Source organism: Spea bombifrons, chromosome 2, assembly GCF_027358695.1.
Source record: "Spea bombifrons isolate aSpeBom1 chromosome 2, aSpeBom1.2.pri, whole genome shotgun sequence".
In the NCBI taxonomy this organism is placed as follows: Eukaryota; Metazoa; Chordata; class Amphibia; order Anura; family Pelobatidae; genus Spea; species Spea bombifrons.
In genome coordinates this window covers 15810515-15837500 of record NC_071088.1, presented here as the reverse complement: position 1 = coordinate 15837500, position 26986 = coordinate 15810515, and the positions used below count along the sequence as shown (strand labels likewise).

Below are 26986 nucleotides of genomic sequence, written 5' to 3'. Positions count from 1 at the left end.
TTGAGTAAATATAAATGTTTTTTTTCCTTTTATGTTACCCTAAGCATCAAAAATGTCTTCTAACCGTGGTATGGCAAAACTTTTGATGTCTCCCTAAAGACAATTAAAGAGGAAGAGCCTAAAAAGCACAGTACATATTATATTACCCACCCCGGCAAAGAGAATGGAAAATAATTATCTTTGTTCGTGTTGGCAATTTACTTTAATCCTCTCTCAATCCGTGTCCAGCAACTCCTTCCAATGAATATGATTATATAGGTCTTGATGAATGGCTTATCCACCAATTTCGCCCAAAATAGACTAGTTTGGTTTTAATTCAATATTAACTGTGGTCTATTTATTTAGATGATAGTCCTCGCAGATTATTGAAACATATATTTGGAAATGTCTGTAGCATTACTAAAGTTACTAGAATTATACCTAATATTTATTTAAAGAAGAATGCATTTCAAGGAATATTTTTGTGTGTGTTGGTACTAAGCAGAATGCAGAAATCTATAAATCACTTTACTTACGGTGTCCATTTCCAAAGTGGAGCCTTTTTTCATCAGGACTGTGAATTGATTTATTGTAGCCACAGACTCTACAGGAGAAAAACAAAAACATTCATTTCCTCGATGATGTAGAAAACATGTTTGCTTTGCGATAAGGCGGTCCATGCATTGTTACGTGTCTGGCCGTGGTGGTGCCATGCAGGAGAAAGACAAATTAAGGCCCAGGTAAGAATTATATGAACCGGGCCCGGTTCCCAGCTGCTGGTGCGCCATGGACTTCATAACCCTTAGCCGGAGACTAGATGTTGCAGTTATGAATTATGTTGCTTTCGGTTAAAATCCCCCACTGCGGTAAGCATTATTCTTCCATTCTAAAGACTGTGTTGGGATAATGGACATCAATACATGATTGACTACAATGGAACATAGGGAGTTTGTAGGCTTGATGGGGGCCACACAAAAACCATGAAGTACAGCATTTACCCCACACAAGAGTGGATTTAAATTCCAGGCAGCATCCCTACATACAAAAGTCAACTGGTGCACCCATGCTTTAATTTATCTTTTTTTTTTTTAGAAGGACTATATGGCATCAGGAGAAAATGGCCACAGAGCTTCAGGGAAGCTGCAGTAGCACAGACCTCCATTATTTTTATAGCTCTCTGGGATAACCAGGGGAGATCAGAGAATCTCCCTAACCAGCCCATGGTCCTCATGACCCACAAAAATGGGACAGTTGGGTGATCAAGAGAAAATCCTTTGAGTGTTATGTGACTACTGTATAGAGTAGAGGACCTGCCTCTAATCAGCACAATGTGTACAATGATACATTTTATATGTGAGTCTGCCAGACATTAACAGACCTCTGTATAAACTTTCAGCAGAAGCAACTGAGTGAAGATGGAAAAGAAATATCGAAAGAAAATCGAAAAGAGGAGAATGGCATCAACTAAAAAATAGTATAATATTAATCATGATAGCGTCCCTTTAAAGCTTAGCTATATAAGTAAAAAAAACGCAGGAATATATTTCATTGATTGTTTTATGCTGTTTTATTTTTTTATGCGGGATTTATTTTTTCAACCTTGTTTTCTTTCTGGCTATAAATAACAGGAGAAATATGTATAGAATATGGTTATTTTTCTAAACTTCCCGAAGACAAATCCGGAGCAACAGTAATGCAGAGGAATAGCAATAAAATATTATCAGTCAATACATTAAAGGAAATAACAACTGTAGGTTGGGGAACACGGAGATCAAAGGCCAAAAGACTTTAAAATATAAAACGGTACATTAATCTGCAGGGAAACATGTGTGCGTTGAGGTCGACAAATACGAAGTATGAGATTGTGAGCAATTTAACAGAAACACAAGGGAAACTCCAGCTACATGTGGTTATGAAATATAATCCTTGAGCTCTAGAAAGCCACTTGCATAGCGTAGTTTACACATAATCAGAGCACACAAGTCAGCGTTCTCACAAGTGCCTACGATGTCACACCTGGCTTTAATAGAAATAACACAGTCTATGAGATAGTAAAGTAAATCAGGCGTACACAGGTCAAATCTCAGCCAATCTTATTTAATAAGGTGTGAAATATATTTGAACAAAAATAGGGGGAAAAAAAGAAAGAAAAGGAAAGGCTCGCCAAAGTTCTACTTTTGTAAAAGCTGCATAATAAGACCCTAAATGATTTTGTAATAGGAAATAAAGTGAAATTAGAGAATAGGATATTCAACTGATCACGGAAAGAATATGAGATTCTAGTTTATGTTTTTATGCACAGAGAGAGAAAAAATTGTGAAAAAAGTTTAAGTTCTAGCTGCTTACGTTTAAAATAAGCACTTGTGTATGTATCTAATCAGACTCGTCGTGCTTTTCTGTACATGCGCATGTCTCATAGCTACATGGGCAGTACACCTTAAAGGGTATATAGGTATATATACATGTAAGCACAGGTACACACATCATGAAGAAAGTCTATTCAAAAAGCCATGTTTTATCTGTCCCACCAACTCTCCTGAATCTAACGCTTTTAGACAGCATTACAAAAAGTCAGTCTGAGTCATGGTGTTAATTGCCCATTTTTATTCGGCCAAATCTTCAGAGGCAAGGATATGGTGCTTTATTTGCTTAGCACGGTGGAAAGTACAGTCTGTGTTTTGTGGAGGATTCAGGGTGGTTAGGAAAGGGTAAACCTACAAACATAAAAGTACTTGACACAGTGGCAGGTGAAAATGGATTCAATAGAATAGCATGTTTTAAGCAGACAATGCACTTACCTTCCGATCAGGACATACACAACAACCGTTAGAAGGATAATAACTACGGCAGCAGAAATGCCAATCACCACAACCTGGCTATTCTCGCTGGAAATGGAGAAAGCTGAAAGAGTAATAGGATAAAAGGAGAAAGCCATTAGTACATCAGAAGTGTCATACGGCTGATCCTGCAATACAAAGGCAAATTACACCACGCATTTCCTTCCAAACACAATACCCCCATCATCTTTAGCCAAAAGTGCTGGATAACTTGTTGCCCTCATACACTATAATTCCCATAATCCTCTGATAAAGGGTGCCCTTACCTGGCTAATGTAATCTAATGATATATTGACTATATTTTGTATTTCGAGCAAAGTCAATTAAACCCTGGATAAGGATATTATAAAACATGGTAGAATAACTCTTTAAAATAATTCGAAGTAAACCAAATGTTGGAAGTTGGAAGTTACCCAACCCTGTTATAAATCCAGTGCTGTTTTTGTCCAAAATCTCTTCAATTCTGGTGCGAGATATTATGCGGTTGTGGGATTTGGAGGCCAGATTTAAATAGCTGATTTAAGACTGGAAATCCTGACAAAAACAATACTTTTTAGGACTGCTCGACGATGATGGAACTTGTGGTCAAAAAGCGCTTAGATGTCTAAAGCTACTTATTTCCTTTGTAGGCAATACTTGGATGATTTCTGCATATTTTGAATAAAAGACAGCTTTTTTTTTGCTTAGTAGGAACAAAGCTATGCCTCCTCTTATTTACTGTGCATTAGGAAACGTTTTTCTTTTCACTACTTTAATATGCCCATCTCTACCCCGCTTAATCCTCGCTAAATGCAGAGAATTCTGAAAGCTTCGTCTTGTCATCACCTCTCAGAAAACCTGATGGAGACCTATTTGTCACCCGGCTCCTGACATTCTCTGGCTGTTAATTCTTCTATAAGGTCAAATATTTCAGTTTTTTTAGTTCTTTTAACACTTTAAGGTGAGTCTAATGCATTTATATAAAAAAAAAAAATGTTGCATATCTGTTTCGAATAAAAGATCAATATTAAGCAATAAAAGGATTTTCAAAAAATAAATTGTAGTTGGCAGCATCTTCAGTTCATTTAATCTCATGTAGACAGCTTTGCAAGTTGCACAAAGCTGATGTTTCATTAAACCCTCCATTAATAATGAAGCGAGAGAACTGAACATTTCTGTTGGTTCCCACTGTGAATGGAATAAGTATTTCAGATAGTTAATGTGCTTTTCTTCTTTCAGATGTTTGAAGTATCAAAGCCAACCCTAAGATACCTAGAAAAACCAAGGTGACAGATTCTGGAACAGAAACCAAATAAAGACTGGGTTACTATGAGGGCCTTCCTTTGTATAGGGCAGAACGGTGGGGTTGCCCCTGGCAACGCAATAATGAGGAGCTTGTCATGGCATTTACATGACATCATAGTCACTGATAGGCGGGAGGGATGACGACACAAATGTAAAGACGCCCTAGACCCTGCATCCAACTAGGGACAGCCATGGTTACTTTAGAGATATTACTGGAGTCATGATCACATCGTCCAACTACTTCAGAAGGCCTTAAAAATTCTGGATTCTGCTCTCAGAATGATTAGCTCATTTACTTCCCAATTACTCCAGAAAAAGTTACTAATGGAAACCAAGTTATGCCTTCACGTCATTTAAATATTTCAACATATGCACATACTTCGGGTGTCACGACTTGGAATAACAAGTAATCAATTAGTTCAGGAAGATTTTGTCTAAAATGCCTAAAAAGCACTAAGCGATTCTTTGGCTAGAAATACTGTAAATACATATATATAACATTACAGAACAATGGTCCCACAAATGAATGGTGCAAGCCCTAATCGTAAACTTATTTTTATGCGTTAATAACTGACATTGACCTTTTGTGCAGCACGTAACACAACCCCCCTGGCCCTTTAAACCATGTAACAAATCCATAATACGTTCTATAATGAGCAGACATATAAACAGGAATATCAGGTATAACCTAGGGATACATACAATCCGGACTGGTTTCAAACTCAAACTTGCGGCTGTTTGATCCGTATCCTGCCGCCGTGCGTGCGCGGATCTGGAAGATATACGTGGTATCGGGTTTCAGGCCGCTGATTGTGACATTTGTGCTTCTTGCTCTTAGGATCGTGTAGCTAGTTTCCTGTTCCTGCTTTTGAACACAAATAATCTTGTTAAAATCAATACAAAAGCCACATTCCATTTTATTTCTACCAACAGGCTCGTATCGATCCACACAGGGGGCATGTATTAAGTAGTTGTCTGCAAAGTGTTTTCTACTATACTGGCAATTACTGGGTTAACAACACATCAGTTGTTTTAACATAACAGACCTTTAAGTAACTTCTTAGTTTCGTGGTAATTCTGTTGCATTTTGCAGCTGGCTATTGGGATGTTCACATCTGAAAGTTATTATCTTAACCTTGATCCTATTGTTTGAAGTCTGAAGTATTCCGAAAACCAGGTTAATAAGACGTAGGCCATCAGATATTCCACCAATAAAACTGAGATTTGCATCGCTTTTCCAAGTGCATGTTATTTAAATAATAAAATACAAAGAAACTGCATTGAAGCCCAAAACCAGAATTATTGGGCTATAGACCAGCGTTCTTCACATTTGGGGTCAAGGCCCCGTACACGGACGCAAGATGGCCCTCAATGGGTCACGCCAGGTCTCTCATTCTGCCCTCCCTGTATTGAGCACCAGGATGTGAAGCCACTTGGACTGATATAATAAGTGCTGTAGAACCAAACAAGACCCTATTCTGTAGTGGAGGCAAATCCATTGTATAGGTCCTGATGGCGTTTAACACTAATTACCGTTACAAAGACTTTCCAAGGATTGATTACTGTGTTCTAAGTTCCACAATATTACTGAGCCTGTGAGCCAAAAGCTACCCCCACTCCTTATAGCAAGAAAAGAGGTGCATGCGATATTATTTTACTGCGTCTTAGGGGGAAAGGTTTCAAGAACACTAATAGAAATCATAAAACCAGGATCAAAAAGGAAGTACTAAAAAGTGAGCTTTCATTAATTACACCTGTTATACTGCACTCTAACGAGTCGAGTGGTGTCTGACTCCAAAGCACACAGTTTTCATATAGGATGCTGTCGAAGTGGAATGTCCTACCAATAAGGCTTTCTTCGTTGCTGTAAAGATTGATCTTGGCTCCCAAGCAGATTTCCATAATCCTGTTTATCTATAGCGGGTTTTATCATTCCAAAAAAAAATAATTCCCGCTGTTTTCAATTTCAATTTGTTCTCAGAAAAAAAAATGGACAGCAAAAGACAAGCGAGTAAAATCAAACAGGAGAAGAATGGAGATAAGATCCAAGGGTAGGAGCGGCAGGAGAAAATGGGGGGAAATTATATGATTGAGGGCTTGATGGAAAGTAAGGACCGGCTATAGAAACTGGATAAAGGCATAAGAGTTAGAGGCTTAGAGTGGATGAGAGCGGGTAAATAGAAAACAGGCACAAATGGACAAGATGTGTAAATCCCAGATAAAATGCAATCTAGATAAGGGCAGAATACGCTTCTTCCCACAATACAGAACAAATTGATTTATTTTCTTGTTTACTTATTCACTGCACATTTTATTTTTTTATGTGTGTAAAAAAAATGCAAATATTAATGTAACTTCTTGTAGGGGGTTCAGATGATATCACAAATATAAAACTGCAATAGATTTAGTGAAAATCGTACGTTTCTATGACTTCTCCTTAATCGACTTATTACAAGAGCAACCAAACACATGGATTAAGAACTTTCTTTTATTGCCTTTCATCCCACCTTTTCATAGTACTTGACCTCATAGTCTAGGATGATCCCATTTGGATGGTCTGGCTCCTGCCAAGACAGGGCAATGCTGTTCCTTGATGTTCGGTCTTTTCTAATTACGGTGACGGGAGATGGAGCTGTGGAGAGTGGGAAAAAAAAACAGAAAATGATATTTATCGTTGGCAAGGAGTAATGGTTTATATTCAAATGACTGCTGAGTCGACCTGGCTCTGTATCAAAACCTAGCAGCTGGGTTATAGCCCTGGTACACAGATCTGGAAAACTGTTGGTCCTCGAGACAAATTAACTGATACTTTCTTTTGCCGGTGAACTAGCAGCAGCCGCAAAGCAGATGTTTTCAATATGCTACTAGAATGTAACTAATGAAAACATTTGTGCTATTAAAACAGAACAAAATTAATGGCGCTATATATCGCGTTGGTCCTAACAGTAAAAGAAGAAAAAAAATGTAAGGCAACCAAGATTTATTTTATGTTTTTTAACATACGCTGCTTTCTTAAGTACATGAACGCAAAGAGCATCATAATTGCATACTCAGGAAGATGATGAGTGCATACATTTAAGAGCACGCTATATGTTTCCTTAGACAATTTTCATTATTCTATAAGAGGAACGTTTCTTTGAAGAATTGTAGAAAAAAAATCTTGTGGTGGGAAATTAATTTCCTTCTCCTTAAGCCTTTTTGACCTTACCTTATTGATGACATCATAACAGCTAATTTGTGTTTTCCTTTGTGAGATAAACTAGGCAAGGATATATGAAACACTGACATGAGCTAATCCACCCCTCGCCATTAATAAGAGCCGTTTAACCGAGGGTCAGCCATACTGAGAGATACAATATCCTATATCAGCGTTTGAAGAAATTTGGATGAAGTGTTGACGTGAACTGGAATATCAGCCGATATTCATATCGGGTATGTTTATATCTGTAACATGTTTTAGAAACAAGTTGTATAAAATGTATTTCTTGACCAGATGAAGAAGTGTGTTAAGTGAGAAATCACATCCAGAAGAAAAAAAAAATAGAAGAGGAAACGGCAAACAAAAAGAAGCATGGGTGGTCAGCCATTTTGAAATGTGATATTCTCATCCAGTCTTTGTCAGTAGTTTTCATGAAAAGTCTCCCAACTCTAGGTACGTGCTCCAAGCAAGTGGTGTGGTATATTTATACTATGGCTAATTATCTAAAACAAAAGGTATCAAGACGAATATTTATATCACCATTTACTATTGCCTTTGTTGTGGGTATGGCTAGAGACTACGAGGGGTAGGACCGAGGGCAGGACGGAGGATCGTCATAATCAGCCTGTAATCCCAACTGTCCCCGGGACAATGGGCAGGTATGTGAGACAATCTAGAATGTCCTGGGAAAATCAGGACACTTGGACGAAGTGATGATGGACAAACCTGAAGCTAAAAAAACACAAAACACTAAGTTTTATCCCTGGGGCACAATCCAGGATTCAATTGATATTAAAAATCTACAATGAGAAAATGACATAAAATGTAATATAACAGTATTTGCTATTTTTAATTCAAAATCAAAGGCTGTCAGAATTATATTGATTTTCCTCGCACTAACATCAGTACCTGTTTGTCAAAACCAACCATGGTGTGATTGATTACAGATCCACCTCTGCAGTAGGACCCAAAATTCCTACTATTATTCATGCTGCTGGTTAAATGAATCCTAACAATGAATGGTCACCCAAGCGAGAACATCGCTAAGAGCGCGAATATATTAGCTTCAATCGGATTTACATTTCTACCACAGCTAAGCTGCATTATTGAATGCCGCAATAAAGAGATGAAGGGGTAGCTCTGAATGAGAAAATGTCGTCTGACAATTTTAACTGTAAACCACTGGAATAATCCAGATAAAATCCCAATCAATCTTGCTAATGTAATAGAAAGCTCACTTATGTCATTATTTTATTGAGCATTATGAACTACTATTGACTGAGAATACGCAGATTATTAAATTTGAAGTATATTATGCAGATGTTGCCAACACAGAATGTATATTATAGTACTTAAAAGGGAAAACAAATACTTACTTTAAGCAGGGGTAGGCTGGCCTGAGGCGCAGGAGGTAATTACCCCAGGCTACTCCAACATTCTTCAAACATGGCTGGTCCAACATGGACCCACTCACTTGCAAAGGCAACAGAGCAGTTGGGTCACATAATACAAAGTTATATGACCACACAGCAAAAGCATGGCCGCTCACACAATGTGAAAGCAGCTATAAAGGAAACGTTACATGCAAGGGTTAGGTGTGATAGGCATTATAACGTGAGGTTTATTGTGAGTATGTATGTGTGTTGGAGTGACCGTGTATGCTAATTACCTAGGGGGGCAAAGGGCTAGGGTACTTTGCTTTACCTGCCTCCAGATCAGAAGGTGCGAACCCTCCCCTGCCTTTAGGAGAAGCTGCAGTTCTTACACTGGTTTTATCCTATGGATGCAATGATGATTGTATCACTTCAAAACTTGAAAGCGAATCACTTCAGGCAGACCCCCACTTTATTTTTTACTTATTATTATTGATTTATAGAACTTGCACAATTCGTCTACAGTCTGCTCATTCACTATGGATTTGCTTTAAATACTTCCAAGTGAGCTGTGCCCGCTATGTACTGTTCTTTCCACAGTGATGTCACAGAATTCTTTATTATTTTTTCTTCTTTTCTACACGTATGTGTCTGCATGAAACCTTTCCCAGATATATTAAACACCTTTCATTCCAACACTTCACATTCCTACCACCAGGCTGAGACCGGGGATCTAATGAGGTGGCTGCCCAGTGACATAAGCGCAGCTGATTGAATATAAAAGGCTGGACGTTACAGTTTTAATGCTTGCGTATCGCGCAGCCAGGCAGATCGAGTGAGTATGGGGAGCTGTTGGCCAGTGGCCCACCGTGCATTTGCCTGATGTGCCAGATGGCCGGTCCAGGTCTGTCTACCACCCATTTTAGAATTACCCAAACATACACTGCCCATTACCGAAAGTAACGGCACAGCTGAATCAAGTGGAATTTCCATGTGATAATGTCACGCTCAACAGTGACAGTGCTGCTAATGAATAATTCCCTGAGATTGTATCTATATTCTACTTCTTTATTATGGAGTGACTTTCTCTCGTGGCATAGTAATTATGTTACACTGCTTATATCATTGAAATGCTTTCTTGCAGAAACGGTCCCCCTGCTATTCCTTGATTAGTCCCTGCCTAAAAGATTTTTTGACAAACTATTTTTAGTGCATTCGCTGATACATACAACAGCGGAGCCTAAGATAGAAGTCTCAGATATCGTGTAGAAAGGGTCGCATGGACTGGTTTAATAATCTCTCTGGATTTTATGCTAAGTAAACCAGGACAGAACTTCTAATTATGTATTGCAAGATAAGCCTTATCAGAATGATAGCTATATTAACAGTGCATTCCGTGCGTACCCACACAAACAGCAAGGAAACGGTGCAGCGGACCCACTCAATTAGAGATTACGCACAAAGTAAATAACACAAAGATTGTTTTTTTATTTCACCAGTAAATGATGAGTAACATGCCAAAGAGACACGGCATTTAGGATGTGTTGACGGAATTACTGGTCAGCTTAATCCCAGATCCATTAAACACCTGTCACCGTGGTAGATCCTCGCCATATCATGTGGAAAGTGTAGTGTATGCGGGGGTAGTGTTAGCCTATGGCCTGTGCCCACCTGTTCTCTGTTTAGTAGACTTGTAGGGATGAAGCCAAAGTGCCTCGGATTATTGCGATAAAATGAACAGCCAAGCACTGATGGGCACAGCATATGTATTAACCACCTGGTACACGGCTGTGTAGAGTATCAGGGCGGCCATAGGGTTTCTAGCATTTTCTATTGCTCTAGGCTTACTACTCTAAAAGGAGAGTTATAAGCAGAGTTTTGATTTACACTATTCATTGTGAAGGGCCAAGATTGGCAAGTTTGTCCAGCACAAAGGTCTGAGCTGGCCCTGTATATTGCATAAATCAATGGATGATGAGCCTTTGAAGGAATCTATTTGATTAAACTAGACATTATCCATGGCCAACCAAGCTCTTCCTGCAGCAGGAGTTCACTGAGGTTGAACCTTTATAATGTATAGTGAAGTTGGTGCATTCAAACCAAAACACTACCAATTCTCCGCTTTGTCTCTGATGCGCTCTTTCTATACCCACTTGCTTGGTGACCTTGAAAAGAACCTACTGGTGATACCTCCTACCAGCTAAGTACCCGCCGGCTCTGAACATGGACATGGTGAGGCCCAACTTATCTGCAAACTAACCACTAGCTGCTATCCATTCACTTAAGAAATCATAAAGTTGGAGCCCTTAAAAATCTTTTAAAGGGTAATTATCAAAATTTTGTTGCTGTTTAACTTTATACTTTTACTTTCCACTTTCCTCCAGTATAAGCACATCCCTGATATTTCTGCTTTTTTAATGGTCTTTTCTTAATCAAAAACATTGATAATTTCTTATTGGATTTAAGTATTTTTATTTAGCACTGAAGGCTTTTATGATTATTTTTATGTTATTGTTCAATTATAGATTTTATGATTTTTGTTTTATTCCCAAGGAAACAAATATTTATTTTTATCTATTTCTTGAAAATTAATTTAATCTCTTTGAAACTGATTTTTTTGAAACATCTGACAAACATTATTTATAGTATTACTTTAGACATACTTGTCCAAAAAGTAAAACTACCAAAGAACAGCTTGTCATGGTGCATAACATCTGGTGTCAACAGGAGACACGGGTGTTAAAAATCTAATTATTAGTGGAGCTTTTTGTAAACACGCTGCAGTTTAAAGTTAGGTGTGAAAATCTCTTGGTTCGTGACAAGTGATTAAGTGTGATAGTGATACAAATCTTGTAACCTGGATGGGGGGGGGCACATTTTCCTGGAATATAAGATTCACTTTTTCATATAAAAAAGCCTGACAAATTGGCTGCATTCTATATATATATATATTGCTGTTATGCGATGGGGTAGGGCGATCTACACACAAGGACGGGGCTTGCTGCTCAATTGGCATGGCTAGTTATGCGAAGGGGGCAGAGCTAGCTACAGATAACAAATGGGTTGTGAGTGGGAGGGGAATTGGGCGGGAGCAGGCATTGCTAAACACCACCCCCCCTGCCCCAGAAAAAGTGAAGAGTGACCTAGAGATCCGGGTCAAACCCAGAGAGTTCCCGGGTATTATGATCACTCATCCCTTTAACCTTTTCTCTCTCACAGCTGAAGGGTATATTTTCATATGTTTAGTTTATGTGACTTAGATGATCATTTTCACATGCTTATATATGGCCTCTTGGGATAGTTGGATTAGTTAGATACCTATATAAAATATCCAATATTTCTTACATCTTCCACTAATCTAAAAAGCAGATTTAGGAGGAGTGAATAATAAAAAAAAAAGCAAAAAGTATGATGTGTTCTGCAAGCGCATACACGGAAGTTATAATCTTGAATCATATATTATACAATATGGATCATATACATTTTTATCTAATAATTCCCTATAGTTTTAAAAGAAGGCCTAATTCGCAGCTGGATTTATGCTTTAACTTTCCAGCTGCCTATAGATCCTCTCCCTTTATCGGCCCACCATAATGTGAAATTGGTAGAGGTCTGTGACCTCTATTTTAGCTTTCATGTGGTCACCCATGGCTCGTCATGCCCTCCACCAATAGGTCCCCATTTGGACACTTGAAATATAGGGTTTAAAGTAATGACATAATGTTGGGTTGCAGTTGGAGCTAAAAAAAACATCTGTTACAGTGTCTTTATGTATAAATGCTCCCCTCTCCTTTTTTTTTTACACACCTCACGAGAAAAATCCACACCAATTTCACATAAAAAATATAAAGTATTTTTATAAGATACCATTTCATGAATTGTCCAATGAAATAATTATGAACTTCTTAGTTATCTTCCAGCATGTGCAATAAACAGAAGTGAAATTCAGTAAGGTGTGGTTTGGTAACGAGAGCTTTTGGTAGACAGACCTCTACAGTTCTTGCATTACCATCTAGTCTAGACATATTATACAATATGGCACCTCCTAGGCCACTAATTAATGAAAGTCACCACGTTGCTTGGGCTGTAGAATGATGTTAATCACCATTTACTTAGGCACCGGTGAACCTGCTATGTTAATAATATTGTGTGGCTTGTTCAAATTGTGACATTTTTACAAGCAATAACAGCCCCGACTCCTCGTCAGCGCAGGTTGGGAATCTATCATTGCCATGCACATGGCCTTACTAAAGCAGGTGTGAAAGGTTATTTTATTGTAGTTTAGTGCACATGCCTTTCTGTATGCCCTTCCTAATGGTGTTGCAAGGTGTAACAATTAATCTTTTGGATCAAACACATTTTGTAAGGCGGGGTCTGGAAGATTGCTTTTGCAGTTGAATGCTATCTCATTACTCTTATCAACAAAATTACAAAGAGAAAAATTAATATTGCGCTTGTAACCCTGCCCTTGACGGTACATAATATAAATCATTCTAACCTGATTAGGGATTACTAAATCGTTTTCTACGGGGTCTGGAAGAGTGATTTTTGCAGATTTTTCTGTCATTAAGTGGAAACGTAGAATTTGACGGCAGATAAGGACCATTTGGTCCATTTAGACTGCCTTTACCCATCAATTCAACTTTTCATCATGAATCATTTACATATTTCAAATAAACAACAATAAGATCAGCATTACTTAGAAAATGTATTATTCATGGACTCCTTAAGGTGTAAATTAATAGAATATCTTTGTGAGAATATAGAGGGATCAATGAGTATCTACTGTACGGCTGAGATACATGCAAAAGGATAGGTTGCATTGGACAACTTGATATAAATTAGAGAGACTCAGTGCATTCCAAATTTGAGATGGTTTTCTTGATTAGTGTGTATTTCAAAGCCTTTATAACCAGTGATAGCCTTTAGCTGGTCAACGTAAGCATAGGACAAGGGAATAGGAATAAACGAAATTTATGTGACTCCACGTGGTGTTCAATCAATATGTTGGCTCGTTAAAGGGTTTCACAGACTTCTATAAGTTCTATAAGTGCTGTCTTCTCTGGGACCATCAGTAATAACTGGAGCTTAGGCTAGTTGATACTTAATGAATTTAAAGAGCAAACGCAGAGTAACCACAAAAATACACCAAAGGACGATTGACCAACAGGAAGGGAACTACAACATGAATAATAGTCAAACAGGAAATATTACTAGATTTTTAAAGGTCACAAAACCACTGTCCCTGGGAATCTGTCGCAATAGTTCTTCCTAATCAAGATAAAAGGAAATGGTATTAGTATGAGCAAGCGAATGCATGAAACAGCTGCTAGCTCTTATTCTTATTAATAATGTTAATTTCTTCCTAGATTGTGCTAACAGCTGCTATTTCTTTAACGAAGTGCTAGATCACTCAAAAGAGCTCATAAAGAACTATGGAATTTTGAGAAGACTGGCATTACTACAGCACGGTGCACCCTTTGTGCAGTGATACATATCTGTTCTCCATGTTAAAATGTATGGTGGGAAAATCTTAGGAAGATCCTTAGTTCACTAAATGAAATGGTTAATTATTAGGGCCCATAAAACTTCACTTTGCTTTTGCAGGTTTTATTCAAATTCAGGGATGAGAACCCGATTCCCTTTAAGGTCAACCTGGAAAGGGTTGTAGTTGAGAGACATGAATTTAACTCCCTTCAGTCCTATTAGAGATTATTTGTGATTGGGGAAAACAGTGCCAGCTGGCAGTATAGGTGGAACTAGCCAGATATCTCGCGGGGCTAGCCATGCATAGGAGAGGTTCTAGCCACAGCCATTCTTGAGTAAGATGAAACGTAATGGGGAGTGGACATGGCTAAATGGTGCTCCCCTGCCTGAAGAAAGAGAGAAGTGACCCGGAGACCCCGGGAAGCAGCACTACACCCAGATCCTTTGGGTCGAACCCTGATATGGATATAATAATACAGATTATAAAGTTTATGTGAGCTTTCTTGTCTTTTACAAGAGGTGTGCTTTTTTGATTGGTTAAGATAGGGATGGCTATACACCGTGCCCAATGATGGAGCTGTGCCAGAAAATAATGGGACCCAATAACATTACACAAGATAAGATCACGGCTAAAGCTACAGTATCAAGACCTTCAGACACAAGAAGCTACAGCTGCTACAAGTTGATAAGAGGATGATAAACATGGGTCTAGTCATATACCCAAAGAACGGTACTTGACAAAAATACTAAATATGTAATTGAGAAAAAGTATTTATTAACATATTTAGAGTACAAGACAATGCAGTGGAAGAAACGTGAAATATGGGGTTATTATCAGACTGTCAACCCCGACAGATGTTCTAACACACAAAAAATATTTATGAGTCTGTCCCCAGGTAGCGTATTGAACATTTGTAGCTGGCGGCTATAACATGAGATTGTGGACGGTTGGATGTTACATCGTGTCATTAGTTGACTCTCAGAAATATGATGCTGACACTGGCACATTAATGTCTGCTATCGGCTCAGCATTTTATTAGGGCCAGTGGGAGAAACATAAATATATTATGCACAGAAAATCTGATACTGTGATATTATACCCCTCTTTAACACGCATTATGGTTTATATGTGTCCAATGTCTATGCTATAAAATGGAGAAGACCATAAAACGCATCTAACATTATCTTTAGAAGTACACCATTATTTAGCAATGGCTATTTAATTTTGACATATTTTATTACTAAGGAATGAGCCATTGTACTTAGTGTATTTCTGCATAGTTTGTAAAAGTGCTCCCCTGAGTATTAAAACACGGTCGCCCATACATTGTACTCACACACAATGCGAACAAACGGGAGGCTTAAGTCTACGTCGTCTTCAAATGGAGCCTATTATTTCACATTTACAGTTTTCCAATCGCTTACAGTTAATTTCAAAGCCACATCTGTAACTTCTGCAATTATATGACAAAAGACCAATCGTCTCTCAATTAAACAACAGAGAGCGCGTCTCCAGAACATCTTTAATATATGTGGGGAGTAGTTACAGACAAGCCAACAGAGACAATCCCGATGGGGTGTGTAGACCAAGGATACAATATAATCTAAAAATAAACACAGGCGTACGTCTTTGAACGCAGCAAAATGTACTTTGTGCGGAAAAAGACCACTATTACGCATGGAAGCCTAGAAGGAACAAAACATTCAATGCTATTTAAAGAGAAGAAACAACACAATGAGGTCCTAAGAACCGAATTCTCTGCATTCTGTAGCATAAAACATTTAATAAAATTGGTTACACGTTACCATTATTTAGTGAAAAAAGATGGTCTTATAAATTATGAAAAGCATATTTTGTCTAACAGCAGGCCATGAAAACCTCAAGAGGACGTATTTCTAGAAGACTTCACTATTCATTTCCCTTTCATTTCCACAAAATTGATTTCTGCATCTGCTTCTTTTTTATGTTGAGCATGCAAACAAAGCTATAAGGTATTCCTATTATTTGCGTATACCTATATATTCACATACTGGGAGATACAAGGAGTGAAACGGGTGTGTGGATAAAGGAGAAAAAAAAAACGATTTAATGTAATGTAATTTAATGTAATGTATGATTTCATCAATATGCTGTTCACATACAGTGGATAATACTAAGTTTTGCAAAAACTGTTGTTTAGAAGTAATGTTTTGTGACTGCGATTGACATGTCTTTCAACATTTCATAAAGGCCGGGACACTTTTAAGCGGTGTGGTTAGAGATGTAAGGGCATGGCTTTAAAGAGAGTATTTGTAGAAGAATAAAGTATTTTATTCACATAATTTAAGGAACATATTTCCTGCTGTTTATATATTATTGTGACTGTTAGGGCTGTAAAATAAAATAAGATAAAGTCTCAAGGAGGAACACTTGGGAGGCGTGAAATAGACCCCTATGTATTAGCAATTATTTAGCATTTCAAGGGTGTGACACGTAAGTATCTGCATAAATGACATCACTTGACGTTGACAGACACAATGACAGGAACTGTCCGAGTTCCCAAATGTCTGCTAACAATCTGCTTTAACTTCTGTCGGTACAATCCAAGAACTTCTGATTTCAATTAATCCAAGCTTGCTCATGAGTTTCTCTTTGTATATCCCAAGCATATATTATCCAATTATTAAACTCTAAACCCATAGCTGCTAGCATGCTAGCAAATGATACTAATTGTGTCTCATGCTATACATGCTTTGTGGTGGATGAGATAATTAGCCATTTACAAACTACCTCTGTTTTATGCAAGTAATTCCTTTACTCAGCTTTAATGGGCCAATTCAAAAACGTTGCCCAATTTTTGGGGGGCCCGAGGCAAAGGCTTTACTAGTTTTTGGATTTATTTTTAAGGTAAAGTACAGTTTTAAATAAAGTGCCTTGTTTTACTTAAGCTTGTTTTTCCCCATATATATTACATTGGGTAATATAGACTTCCTGTGCAATATCTATAATTATAGTGCTAACAGGAAGTCTGCTGTTACTGTAGAATTTGCTCGGAATTATTCACAAGTCCATCCTAATATGCAGTTCAAACTGTAAAACATGAACAAAAATACAGCTATCTCATGCTTATTATATGTCTACATCATCTACTAGCTGCAATTAGTAGTACCGTATTTGCTCGATTATAAGACGACCCTGATTATAAGACGACCCCCCCAAATCTTAATATTAATTTAGGAAAAAAAGAAAAAGCCTGAATATAAGACGACCCTATAGGAAAAAAGTTTTACCAGTAAATGTTAATTCATGTAAACTATTTTTTTTAATAAAAGCTATGATTGAGAAAAATATTTTGGCTTTATTTCCTTCTATTTTCCAACCTGCCCCCCCAGTTATGCACATCTGCCCCAGAAATGCCTTATACCCCCTATATGCCACTGTGCCCCATGATATCCCTTTTAACCCTATATGCCACTGTGCCCCATGAAATGCCTTTTGACCCCCTATGTGCCACTTTGCCTCCAGAAATGCCTTATACCCCTATATGTCACTCTGGCATTAAGGGGGTTAAAAGGCATATTATGGGGCAGAGTCGCATATATAGGGAGGTTTAAGGCATTTCAGGAGGCAGAGTGGCATTAAGGGGTTTAAAAGGCATTTCATAGAACACTCTGCCTCCAGAAATGCCTTATGCCCCCCATTTAACACTCCCCCATTTGCGCTGAAAAAAACCTTGTCTTATAATCGAGCAAATACGGTATTTATGGGGCTCAGCAATAAACGATAAATGATACTTATGAATCTATTGTAGCGAACCCTCTGCTGCTTTGTCCTTGGATGTGGACATGGTACCCCAAGGAGATACTTTCTATCACGCATTGCTTTACCAGCAAGATGTACCCTGCCTTTCTCTAAAGCGGATCAATGACTTCCCCGATTCAGCATAAAAACATTCCTCAATGGATCCATTGAAAAGAAGATAATTTTAGAAATAACCTGATTACTAGCATCTACTTCCCAAAAAGTTGTTATTAATGGCATAGAAATTAATATTAACCATAATCTTATTTCATAAGATGAATACCATCAACAAGGGTTTGCCACCAAGTTGGCGAAAAAAAAAAAAACTGTTCTGTTGGTACTTCTGGATCTGAACCTACTTTCCATAAGTTTCTAACACCAAATGCTGTATCTGAATATAGACTCAAATATGCTTCTGTTCTTCTCATTTTGAAACATCATCATCATAAATAATAAAAAATAAAAACCATGAAAAATGCGCACTCACCGGCTTGATTAGTGGTAATACTAACGGCAGCAATGTGTCTTGTCAAAGTACTCTGGTCGGACACACCATTCACAGACTCGATTTCAAATGTGTAGTTGGTGTGCGCTAGCAGATCCATTATGGTCACAGTGGTATTGGTTAGCCCGATCTGTCGTGGGATAAATCTCATGCTTCCCTTGCAAGAATCGCAAAATTTAATGTTCCCTCCACATTTTTTGCAGATGACATTAAAGGTGACATCTTTTCGACCTCCGGTGTCCAAAGGCCAACTCCAATCAAGTATTACAGATGTTTCATTGATATTAGAAATAAGGTTTCTTGGTGCTGAAGGAGGTCCTGACAAAGTAAACACAAAAGCAACATTAAGAGAATTCCTCATAGCGAGATCTAATTAGTTACAAACATGTTCCTTTAGAAAAAATGTTTTGTAAGTTGTATAATAACTATATGTCTACAAAATCCCTGACATTTTCCAAGGCTAAACTCTAGAAGTCCAAGTGAGCATTTAGTGTGAAAGAACCAAAAATATTGTGTTATGATGTAATAGGCTTGAAGCCAACAGGTATTACTACTTACTTGTACAAGCCATGGAAGGTGGGTCTTTATCTGCTCGATAGTAATTCTTCTCACAGTTACAATGTGTCGCTCCTTCATCCTGAGTAGAACTGTGTGGGGGACATTTGGTACATTTAAGGTTCCCAGTAAATGCTTTGTAAAATCCTGGTCTGCAAGCTAAAAAAAAAAGATTTACAATTAAAAAACATATAAGCTGAAACACATTTTTACAGCAATATTTATTATTTTAAATTTATTAGCAAGTTATTACTATAAAATCTAATTCTGTGACCCCTCTACCTGGAGGACAGCAAGATCTGCCCATTAGAGGGCGTAGATCTCTTGTCCCCAGCTCCCTGTCAGTGTTAGGGACAGGAGGTCTATGTACCCTTTCCTCTTTTCTAGGAGCTCAAAATGTTTGACCTACAGCTTTAAAACTCACATAAAATAAAGCATTGCCCTCTAGATACACTTCTAACCTTGTTCATAAAACAAAAGTGCAGGCATTTAGAAAGTTCAGCAATAGTGGAGATACACACCAGGATATGACATCATAGCAACACGCAGCAGGAGCGACGGCAGACCCATCACACAATATATTTGCATGAATAAATAATAACATTTCAGTTTAGTTATTTTTCCAACAATTTTACTCATCAGGACTATGTCAACAGAAACAGAGGCCTTGGCATTTTTGTAGATAAGTGATATTCTATTACAGTGGGAAATTTAAAGATACGTGAGGCAAAAGTATTGAGAGTATTCACTAAAACATAGTGAGAGAATATATACAAAGGCTATTATACACGTTAATATTATTATTTTATGAAATTACAAATGAACCAGCATCCCCCTCCACAGCCACTCTTTCCTGCAGTGATTGCTCTGTTGAGGAATGGATGCCCTCAGAACCTGGCACCCTAGGACTAGGCCAGAATACGTTGTTGAAGTCTGTCTACCCTAATCTACTTCTGGCGTGTATATATATATATATATATATATATATATATATATATATATATATATATATATATATATATATCATAAAATGTAAAAATATAAGGGACTATGTTTCCCCAACTCTCCTGGTTAGCATTTGAGTCACTAAAACCTGGTAACAGTTAGCCACAATTAGAAGGAACTTGCCCATTACCCAGAGGTAGCACAATGCATTGTAAATGACTGCCTCTAGGAGGCGCTTGGAAAGTGTGGCAAAACCTCTGGCTCAAAGTGGATTAAGGAGCGGTGCTTCAAGTTCGCAGTACTAAATTTGAAGGTTAAATAATAACCATTACATTGTTGCTTTAGGGAGAGTAAATTAAATCCGCTATAAAAGAGGCATGTATATTAACAAAACAATCACCATACCCTACACTTTTAATGACAGGCGGAGACCCCTCCATTAAGACTTATGTTACAGCTTCTCAGGAATATACATAGTTAAAAAGTGTAAGCTGTCACGCATTTTAATTGAAGATAACACATTTTCTTAGCTTTATAAGCCTGAAAATGCTTACAGTGCAATGGAAAAAAAGGGCATGGAGTTTACCACATCGCGGGAGCCTGTGAACACTTTGTCTTTCAAATCTCCTGGTGGTGTTTACAGCTAACGTATAAAGAGAGAGGCGCTGGGGTGTATAATACACTCTAATAAGAACACCATTGTCCGCTTCTTCTCAAGGGAAAGATGTGCTTTAGCCTTCAGGATCTCTGCTGTGTCCAAGAACCATGCATCCAGCTGTTAAGGTGGAAATGAACTGTTTGTTGTGAACCATGAAGTTCTGAATGCGCAGAGATTTACAATTCAATTCCTTGTAGGTACGTTTTGTTACTTAGAGATTCCTGACTACCCTGTGAATATGGAATTCTATCACAACATTGTAATACATCCAAAACTAATCTGGAGGAGACATGCCGACTTCGTATATTTTCTTCTTTTTTTAATTTTTAAATTTGTCTAGAAATAAAGTACAAAAACGTACTCAAACATCAGGTTATTTAACTACAGTTCAAGTCAAGTTCAAGTTTCCAAACTACCGAACAGGGCCGTAACTTCTAAGAGGGGCAAGAGGGGCAACTACCTAAGGTGAGGGGGGTTGTTTGAGCTGCTTGGTGGCAATGTCCTGCACCATCTTCAGCTTCCTGAGGCAGATTTGACACACGTAGGGCCTCCAGCTCTGCCCCAAGTACCCAGAGCCCTGATACTAATACAATGTTCTTAGCTTTATGGGTTTTAGACTTGTCTTAGCATTAAACCTATTTCAGCTGAATGACCCAACTACAGGTTTTTCAGGTTTCTTATTTGGCTATCATGTTAAGGCTGCGGTGATGCGTGTGTAAATGTACCCCAAATGTAAACCTGCATATGATTATAAGAAACACGAGGTAGACAGGAGGGAACGTGCATTGTAGATAAATCAGCTCAAAGGAATTGAAGAACACGTCAGAAAAACATCATTGTTCTTGTATTCTGATTATAGATTTCATTAAACTAAGTGGTTCAGTAAATCCTTCATGAATCAATCACTTATATGTTCCATTAACATTCTACCACAGTTAATAAAGATACAGAAGTCAATGTATTTCCTTTGACGTGCAAGCCTAATGTACATAACATTAATTAACAGCTTCACATGCCATACCACATATGTTTGTCATGCTGAGCAATGTCATATTAGCACATCGTACTCAGGTAGACACGAGCTGCATGCATAGCTTCGCACCACAGCCAGGATTTATCAGAAAGTGAGAAAGTCACAGAGAAATATAGATTTCTATATGCTACCTCGCCACAAAGCTATCAAGATGTTCATATACAAACATATGTACTCTCATTGATAGGCTCCAGACAACAGAAGGGCAGTCAGGTATCCTGGAAAAAATGAATTTAACTTTCTTTTTTTAACTTTTTTTTTTAAATTCATCTAGAAATAAATTGTCAAATAAATATATATAATTTACATATTTATTTTACTTTTTTGGTAACAAGCAGCTCTGCTACTGAGCATTCAACTGTGTCCTAATGCACTACATGCTTAGTGGACCAAGAGCTGATTAGATGTGTTCACCAGGACTTTATATGACTTTGTGTCACAGATATCAGTTTGTAGGTTTTCCACCCTAGTCTTTGTATTCTACCATATTCTGGATTTTCAAGCCTTGGAGCTGTCCAATTATTATCCGGTTATTCAGTCCCTCAGACACCCAAATAGGTCATTTGACCGTTCCCTGTCTTTCAGATGCACAAAGTGCTCAATCCATGGCTTTGTGGGTCTGAATGCCCAGGACAATTTTCAGCCCTTATTCAGCTTCGCGTATGGCGAACAGAGAACCTGGAACTGTAATCAGTGATATGATTTAGAACCACTTATATATTATAAGGACATCCAGAGACAATATGGGATAATGTTGGCATTTACCAAAATGCTCTCTTTTATCAGATAATTATAAAATTCTTGCAAAGCATCTATACAAAGCAATGCTGTCCCGGATGGAGAGAAACAAATTACTTTAATCCAGATCTGATAAAAAACGATGATTTCCCTGTCCTGTGTTCCGGAGGTCCTGTATACCAAAGGCCATTTGCCTTTTTTAAGGTCAGTCTAATTGTTTAATTAGAGAGTCAGCTACAAACTCAAGTACAGGAACTCAACAATTTGGTATTTCAATAGGTGTACATGTTCTGGGGCATAATCTCTGCACTGTGGACATGCACCGTTTCCAAGCACGAAGATTAAGAAAACTGATTACGACAAACAAACTGTTTCCTACCATTCTTCCTCGTTTGGCAACTCCTTTGTGGAATTTTCAATAGCAAATGCTTGAGAAATGCTTTTAAGATTTAAAAAATGAAAGGATAATTTATTATATGCACTACTATTTATACAAAGTAAACAAAAACATGACTGTTCAGGGTAACATAGAAACATAGAATTTGTGGCAGATAAGACCATCTGTATAAGCACATTCATAGTCCTATCACATTATTTGTAATTATTACATGTCAAATCGGCTAAACAGCCCATTAACTCTCAGCACCTTCATCTTACTTAGTTGTGCCTGGCAGTGAAACATTTTTACATGCTACAAAATCGCCAAGCAGAGCTACTATGGTGAACTAACCACAAGTCATCATTAAAGAAGAGAAGCATTAAATCGTCGTAGAATCAATTAAACAGGCAATGCTTCAATCAGAAAGTATTTTAAACATTGAAACACGGCACCGTCTGCCTGGCGAAAAAAAGTGGCTCTGAGACCCGGGGAAGTAGTGCTTCACCCAGAGACTCCGGGTCAAACTCGGGGAATTTGCAAGTATTTACACAAACCTCCTAGTGTCCTAAAAATATGGGTTATTTGAGTGAATCCAGCATTCAGAAATTCTGGATTACTTGCCTTGAGACCATAAGAACTGTGATCTCTGTGCATCCTCTTATGGTAGCTTGGTTTCCTACTAAACCAGTGCTTTCCAATGAATGAAAACGGCATGGAGGCCAGTTGGATAAGCCACGCGAAGAGCCAGTGACCATACAGGTTTTTTTATTTAGAATGCATAGAGCTGTCTGTAATTGACAGATAGAATAATTTAAAAGTACCTTTAATTGATCTTTTCACTTTTCTAATGATGACATTACCAGGTGTATTCATTAACCTAGGTATTTGCGCACATTATACGTAGCTCTGTTTTGGAAGCACCATTAAATGGTATAGTGTATCGTATAGTGTATCGAATTGTAAAACGCAGATATTGAGGAGAGCGACAGATTTGCCAAGAATACTGAATTCCATGTAAAACACCGGATTGATAAATATTAAAGGCTGATAAAGATAAAAAAAATTCAAGAAGCCAATTTATTGTATTGTTTTTGCATTATCCAGGGCGTTTTCTCTTACAATGTATTTAAAAATGAATGTGTTATCTTAAAGCTGATTTCACACGTCCCTCCTTTCCCGGGTTCAGTTGCACTATTTTCCTTTTCTACTCGACAGCTCAGTCCTGAAAATGAAACACCTTTTTCTCTTCCACAAGACACTATTTTGACCACAGCTGGAATCAAAGTTAACACATTAGTGATTTGCGTTTGGAGAGGTGATGCGTGAATAAGCTCGCGTGCTGGAGACGTGTTATTCTAAAGATATATTTATTATTAATAAATTGAATACGGAAACCATACATACAATTTAGCATTTGGGTGACGTATTTAAAATAATTACAAAGTACCACATTGGAAATGCTAGCATAGATTTCCCACCCGGCTGCTTCCTGATAACGAGTCCCAAAAAATAATTAACAAATTAATAAAAAGGAGAGATTGTTTAATGGGGGTTTTGTTCATCAGAAACTAATGTTATTCCCCAAAACAAAAAGGAAGTCAGGGCCGGGCCCCAACCAAACAGTGACCCAGGTAAGAAGCCCTATTTCTGCCCCACTCATGAACATTTAGAATGTCAATGTTGGTATACATTGGGCTTCCACAGCACCTCTGTCATGTACCAGACCAACTTCTATACATTGGGGGTAAATCCGGGGTGACTGTGGGTTCCCCCGATTCAGGCACCCCTGTGGGACGTTATATCATTATCTGAATTTTGAGAATTAAGAACTTTATTGTATATTATATATATACTATATATATATATATATCCTTATTTATTCAGTATAGTGGTGTTGGCTCTCAGGGTTCTTGATGAAGAACTGAAAGAAGCAAGCAAAATTCCAATCAAGTCTTCCGTCCTAATGACTCTAGACAGCAGAAGTAGTTTTTATAAAGCAACATTTCAGGACAATTCTTATTTAAATTGGAACATCTAAGCGAAGTTAACTCGACGGAAGACTTTAATGCCGGGATAAATGTGGAAATCTTTAAAAAGTTATAATGCTGAATAATTATTCCACAAATATTACCAGCTGTTTGTCTTTGCCTGACAAAGCCCTCTTGATCAGAACTAATAATTGAGACAGGACGGCAGTAACTTGGCCAAATATCTAAACCTCAGCGACTGATGAGAGTAATTGGCCCCTAGCGAGTCCACACTATGCCATTCTGTCTTCACATAAAGATTAAACGATCGCTTGATTGTGAAACTCGTCTGGGGCAACGAGACAAAAACTTCTTAGATACCATAACAATACAAGTAGATACCTATTGAGGTCATGGAACATAATGTGCTTCTTTAAAACTGAATGACCATTAGGTATAAGATGATGACATTTAATAGGAAAAAACTGTTTTCATGTATGTTAGAGTAGACATATAAAGTCCAAAAAGTCCAACTTTTCTGGTAACCTGGAGGAAGACAGCAGGAGGACATCAAAGGAGCGATGGTGAGGAGGGGGTAGTATCTTTCTTGTTGACTTTCTGGTTGACAAAAGCAAATCAAGTCTTTCCCTTTGTACCACCTAACTATTCTAGGCTTCAAAAAAGAGAGACAAAGAGATTTGGTTCCCAAAAATAGTTTATTACTCCTAAGGAGACCATGAACGATCCGGAATGCAAACACAACCAGTATAAAAATGGGTATGTGTAGAAAATATAATATGTCATTGTGTGCTGTAAATGGGACTTGAGGTTTAAAGAGAGCTGAATGACAGCTATGTTAGTAGACGACTGCCGGACGGATCTCAAGCAAATATGTGCCTGTTGACCAGCCTCAGCAGTGAAATTTGTCAGCGGGAAAGAGTTAATCCTGTTCTTGGCTGAAATGTTTAACCATTTTAATGCTGATCCATTTGAACTGTACTCATTTAAAAAAAGGAAGAAACCAATAAAATACACATATGTTTTAACCCCTTAGTTTCTACAAGCAGCGAATGAAACTCCTACAGGGACCATAAACCCTGCACGTGCTCAGGGTCTGTTTTCTCTCGACCGTAACACACTTCATTTCCGAAAACTGATGACGTGTCTGAAGTTATCAGGTGTGCGTATGAGAGCGGAGGATGGCTCCATGCCGGCTGCTGACTTCCTCTCGCGTGGCAGTGACATCACTATGTGCAACAAGGACTCACCGAGATATTCCTTATGCTGTTAAGGGACATGTGGCAAACAACCACAGGACAAGCATCTTTATTAATGTATTAAGTCTTTGTGGATTTTCTGACTATTTAACGTGAACTTTGGTGTCATTATTATTAAAAAATAATTATTATTATGTTTAAGCTCCTCTATTTATATGAGTGGCTCCTGGGAAATGACATGAGTGCTGGGCAGGCAGTGGGTGGTATATAAAGGCACACAAAGGAAGGAGAGGTAATTTTTATATGGCATAGCTGTGGCATGGAGAGCAGTTTCCTGCCTGCCCGCCTCCTTGCCTGCCTGCCTCCCTGCCTGACCGTGTTTTTTGGTAGGCGATGTTTCTGTCACACCAGTGTTGTAGGGTTCAACTTTTTTGTGTATCTGTATCCGGGAGCCGCCTTTGGGTGAGGGGTGGGGTACGTTCCGTAGCTAAGGGTCTCGAGAGAAGGTGGTTAGTTTTATGACATGAGGGGCCACTGGTGTGATGTCAGCTGATCGCTCTGGCTCGGTTTGGGTAGGAGTCTATTGCTATTGCTAATGCAGTTGGTTTGGCAAGTAATAACTAGGAACCATGGGGTAAAAACAAAATGAATAAGTATGCCTTTATTGTATGTCAGTAAACGCTGTGGCCACTTTTGTTTGTAGGGGACTCAACTTTTGAGATTTATACTGAAAGAAACAGCAGAGAACGTTTGGCTTCTACTATGGTTTTTTAAGACGCCTTATTTTACCATTTTTTCATAAAAATTTTACTTAAACAGAAAATCGCAGTTTTGGGGTATAGTTGTCCACTTCCTACACACTATATTTTTTTTTCAATGTGTATTTAATTATTAAAAAAAAGATTGAAAATAGAATACAAACTGATCAAATAAAATTTTGCCAAGTATAAAAACAACTGAAAATATAGTTGTGCATTTTTACTCGGTGAAAGTGATTTAACCCCTATTAGCACTGTATCTCATGATTAGAAATGCTACATAACACGCTG

The 26986-nt window shown here is 38.0% G+C and overlaps 1 protein-coding gene across 1 annotated transcript in view; it reads right to left on the bottom strand.

Annotated features, from left to right (window-relative positions):
• EPHA3 (EPH receptor A3) overlaps nucleotides 1-26986 on the bottom strand; it is a 145339-nt gene that overhangs the window by 32315 nt on the left and 86038 nt on the right. The window contains exons 4-9 of the mRNA XM_053456904.1: nucleotides 19004-19159; nucleotides 18428-18763; nucleotides 6608-6732; nucleotides 4803-4965; nucleotides 2778-2880; nucleotides 516-583 (exon numbers count right to left, since the gene is read on the bottom strand). Of these exons, the coding sequence (XP_053312879.1) occupies nucleotides 516-583; nucleotides 2778-2880; nucleotides 4803-4965; nucleotides 6608-6732; nucleotides 18428-18763; nucleotides 19004-19159 (951 nt within the window). The remainder of the gene's footprint in view (nucleotides 1-515; nucleotides 584-2777; nucleotides 2881-4802; nucleotides 4966-6607; nucleotides 6733-18427; nucleotides 18764-19003; nucleotides 19160-26986) is intronic.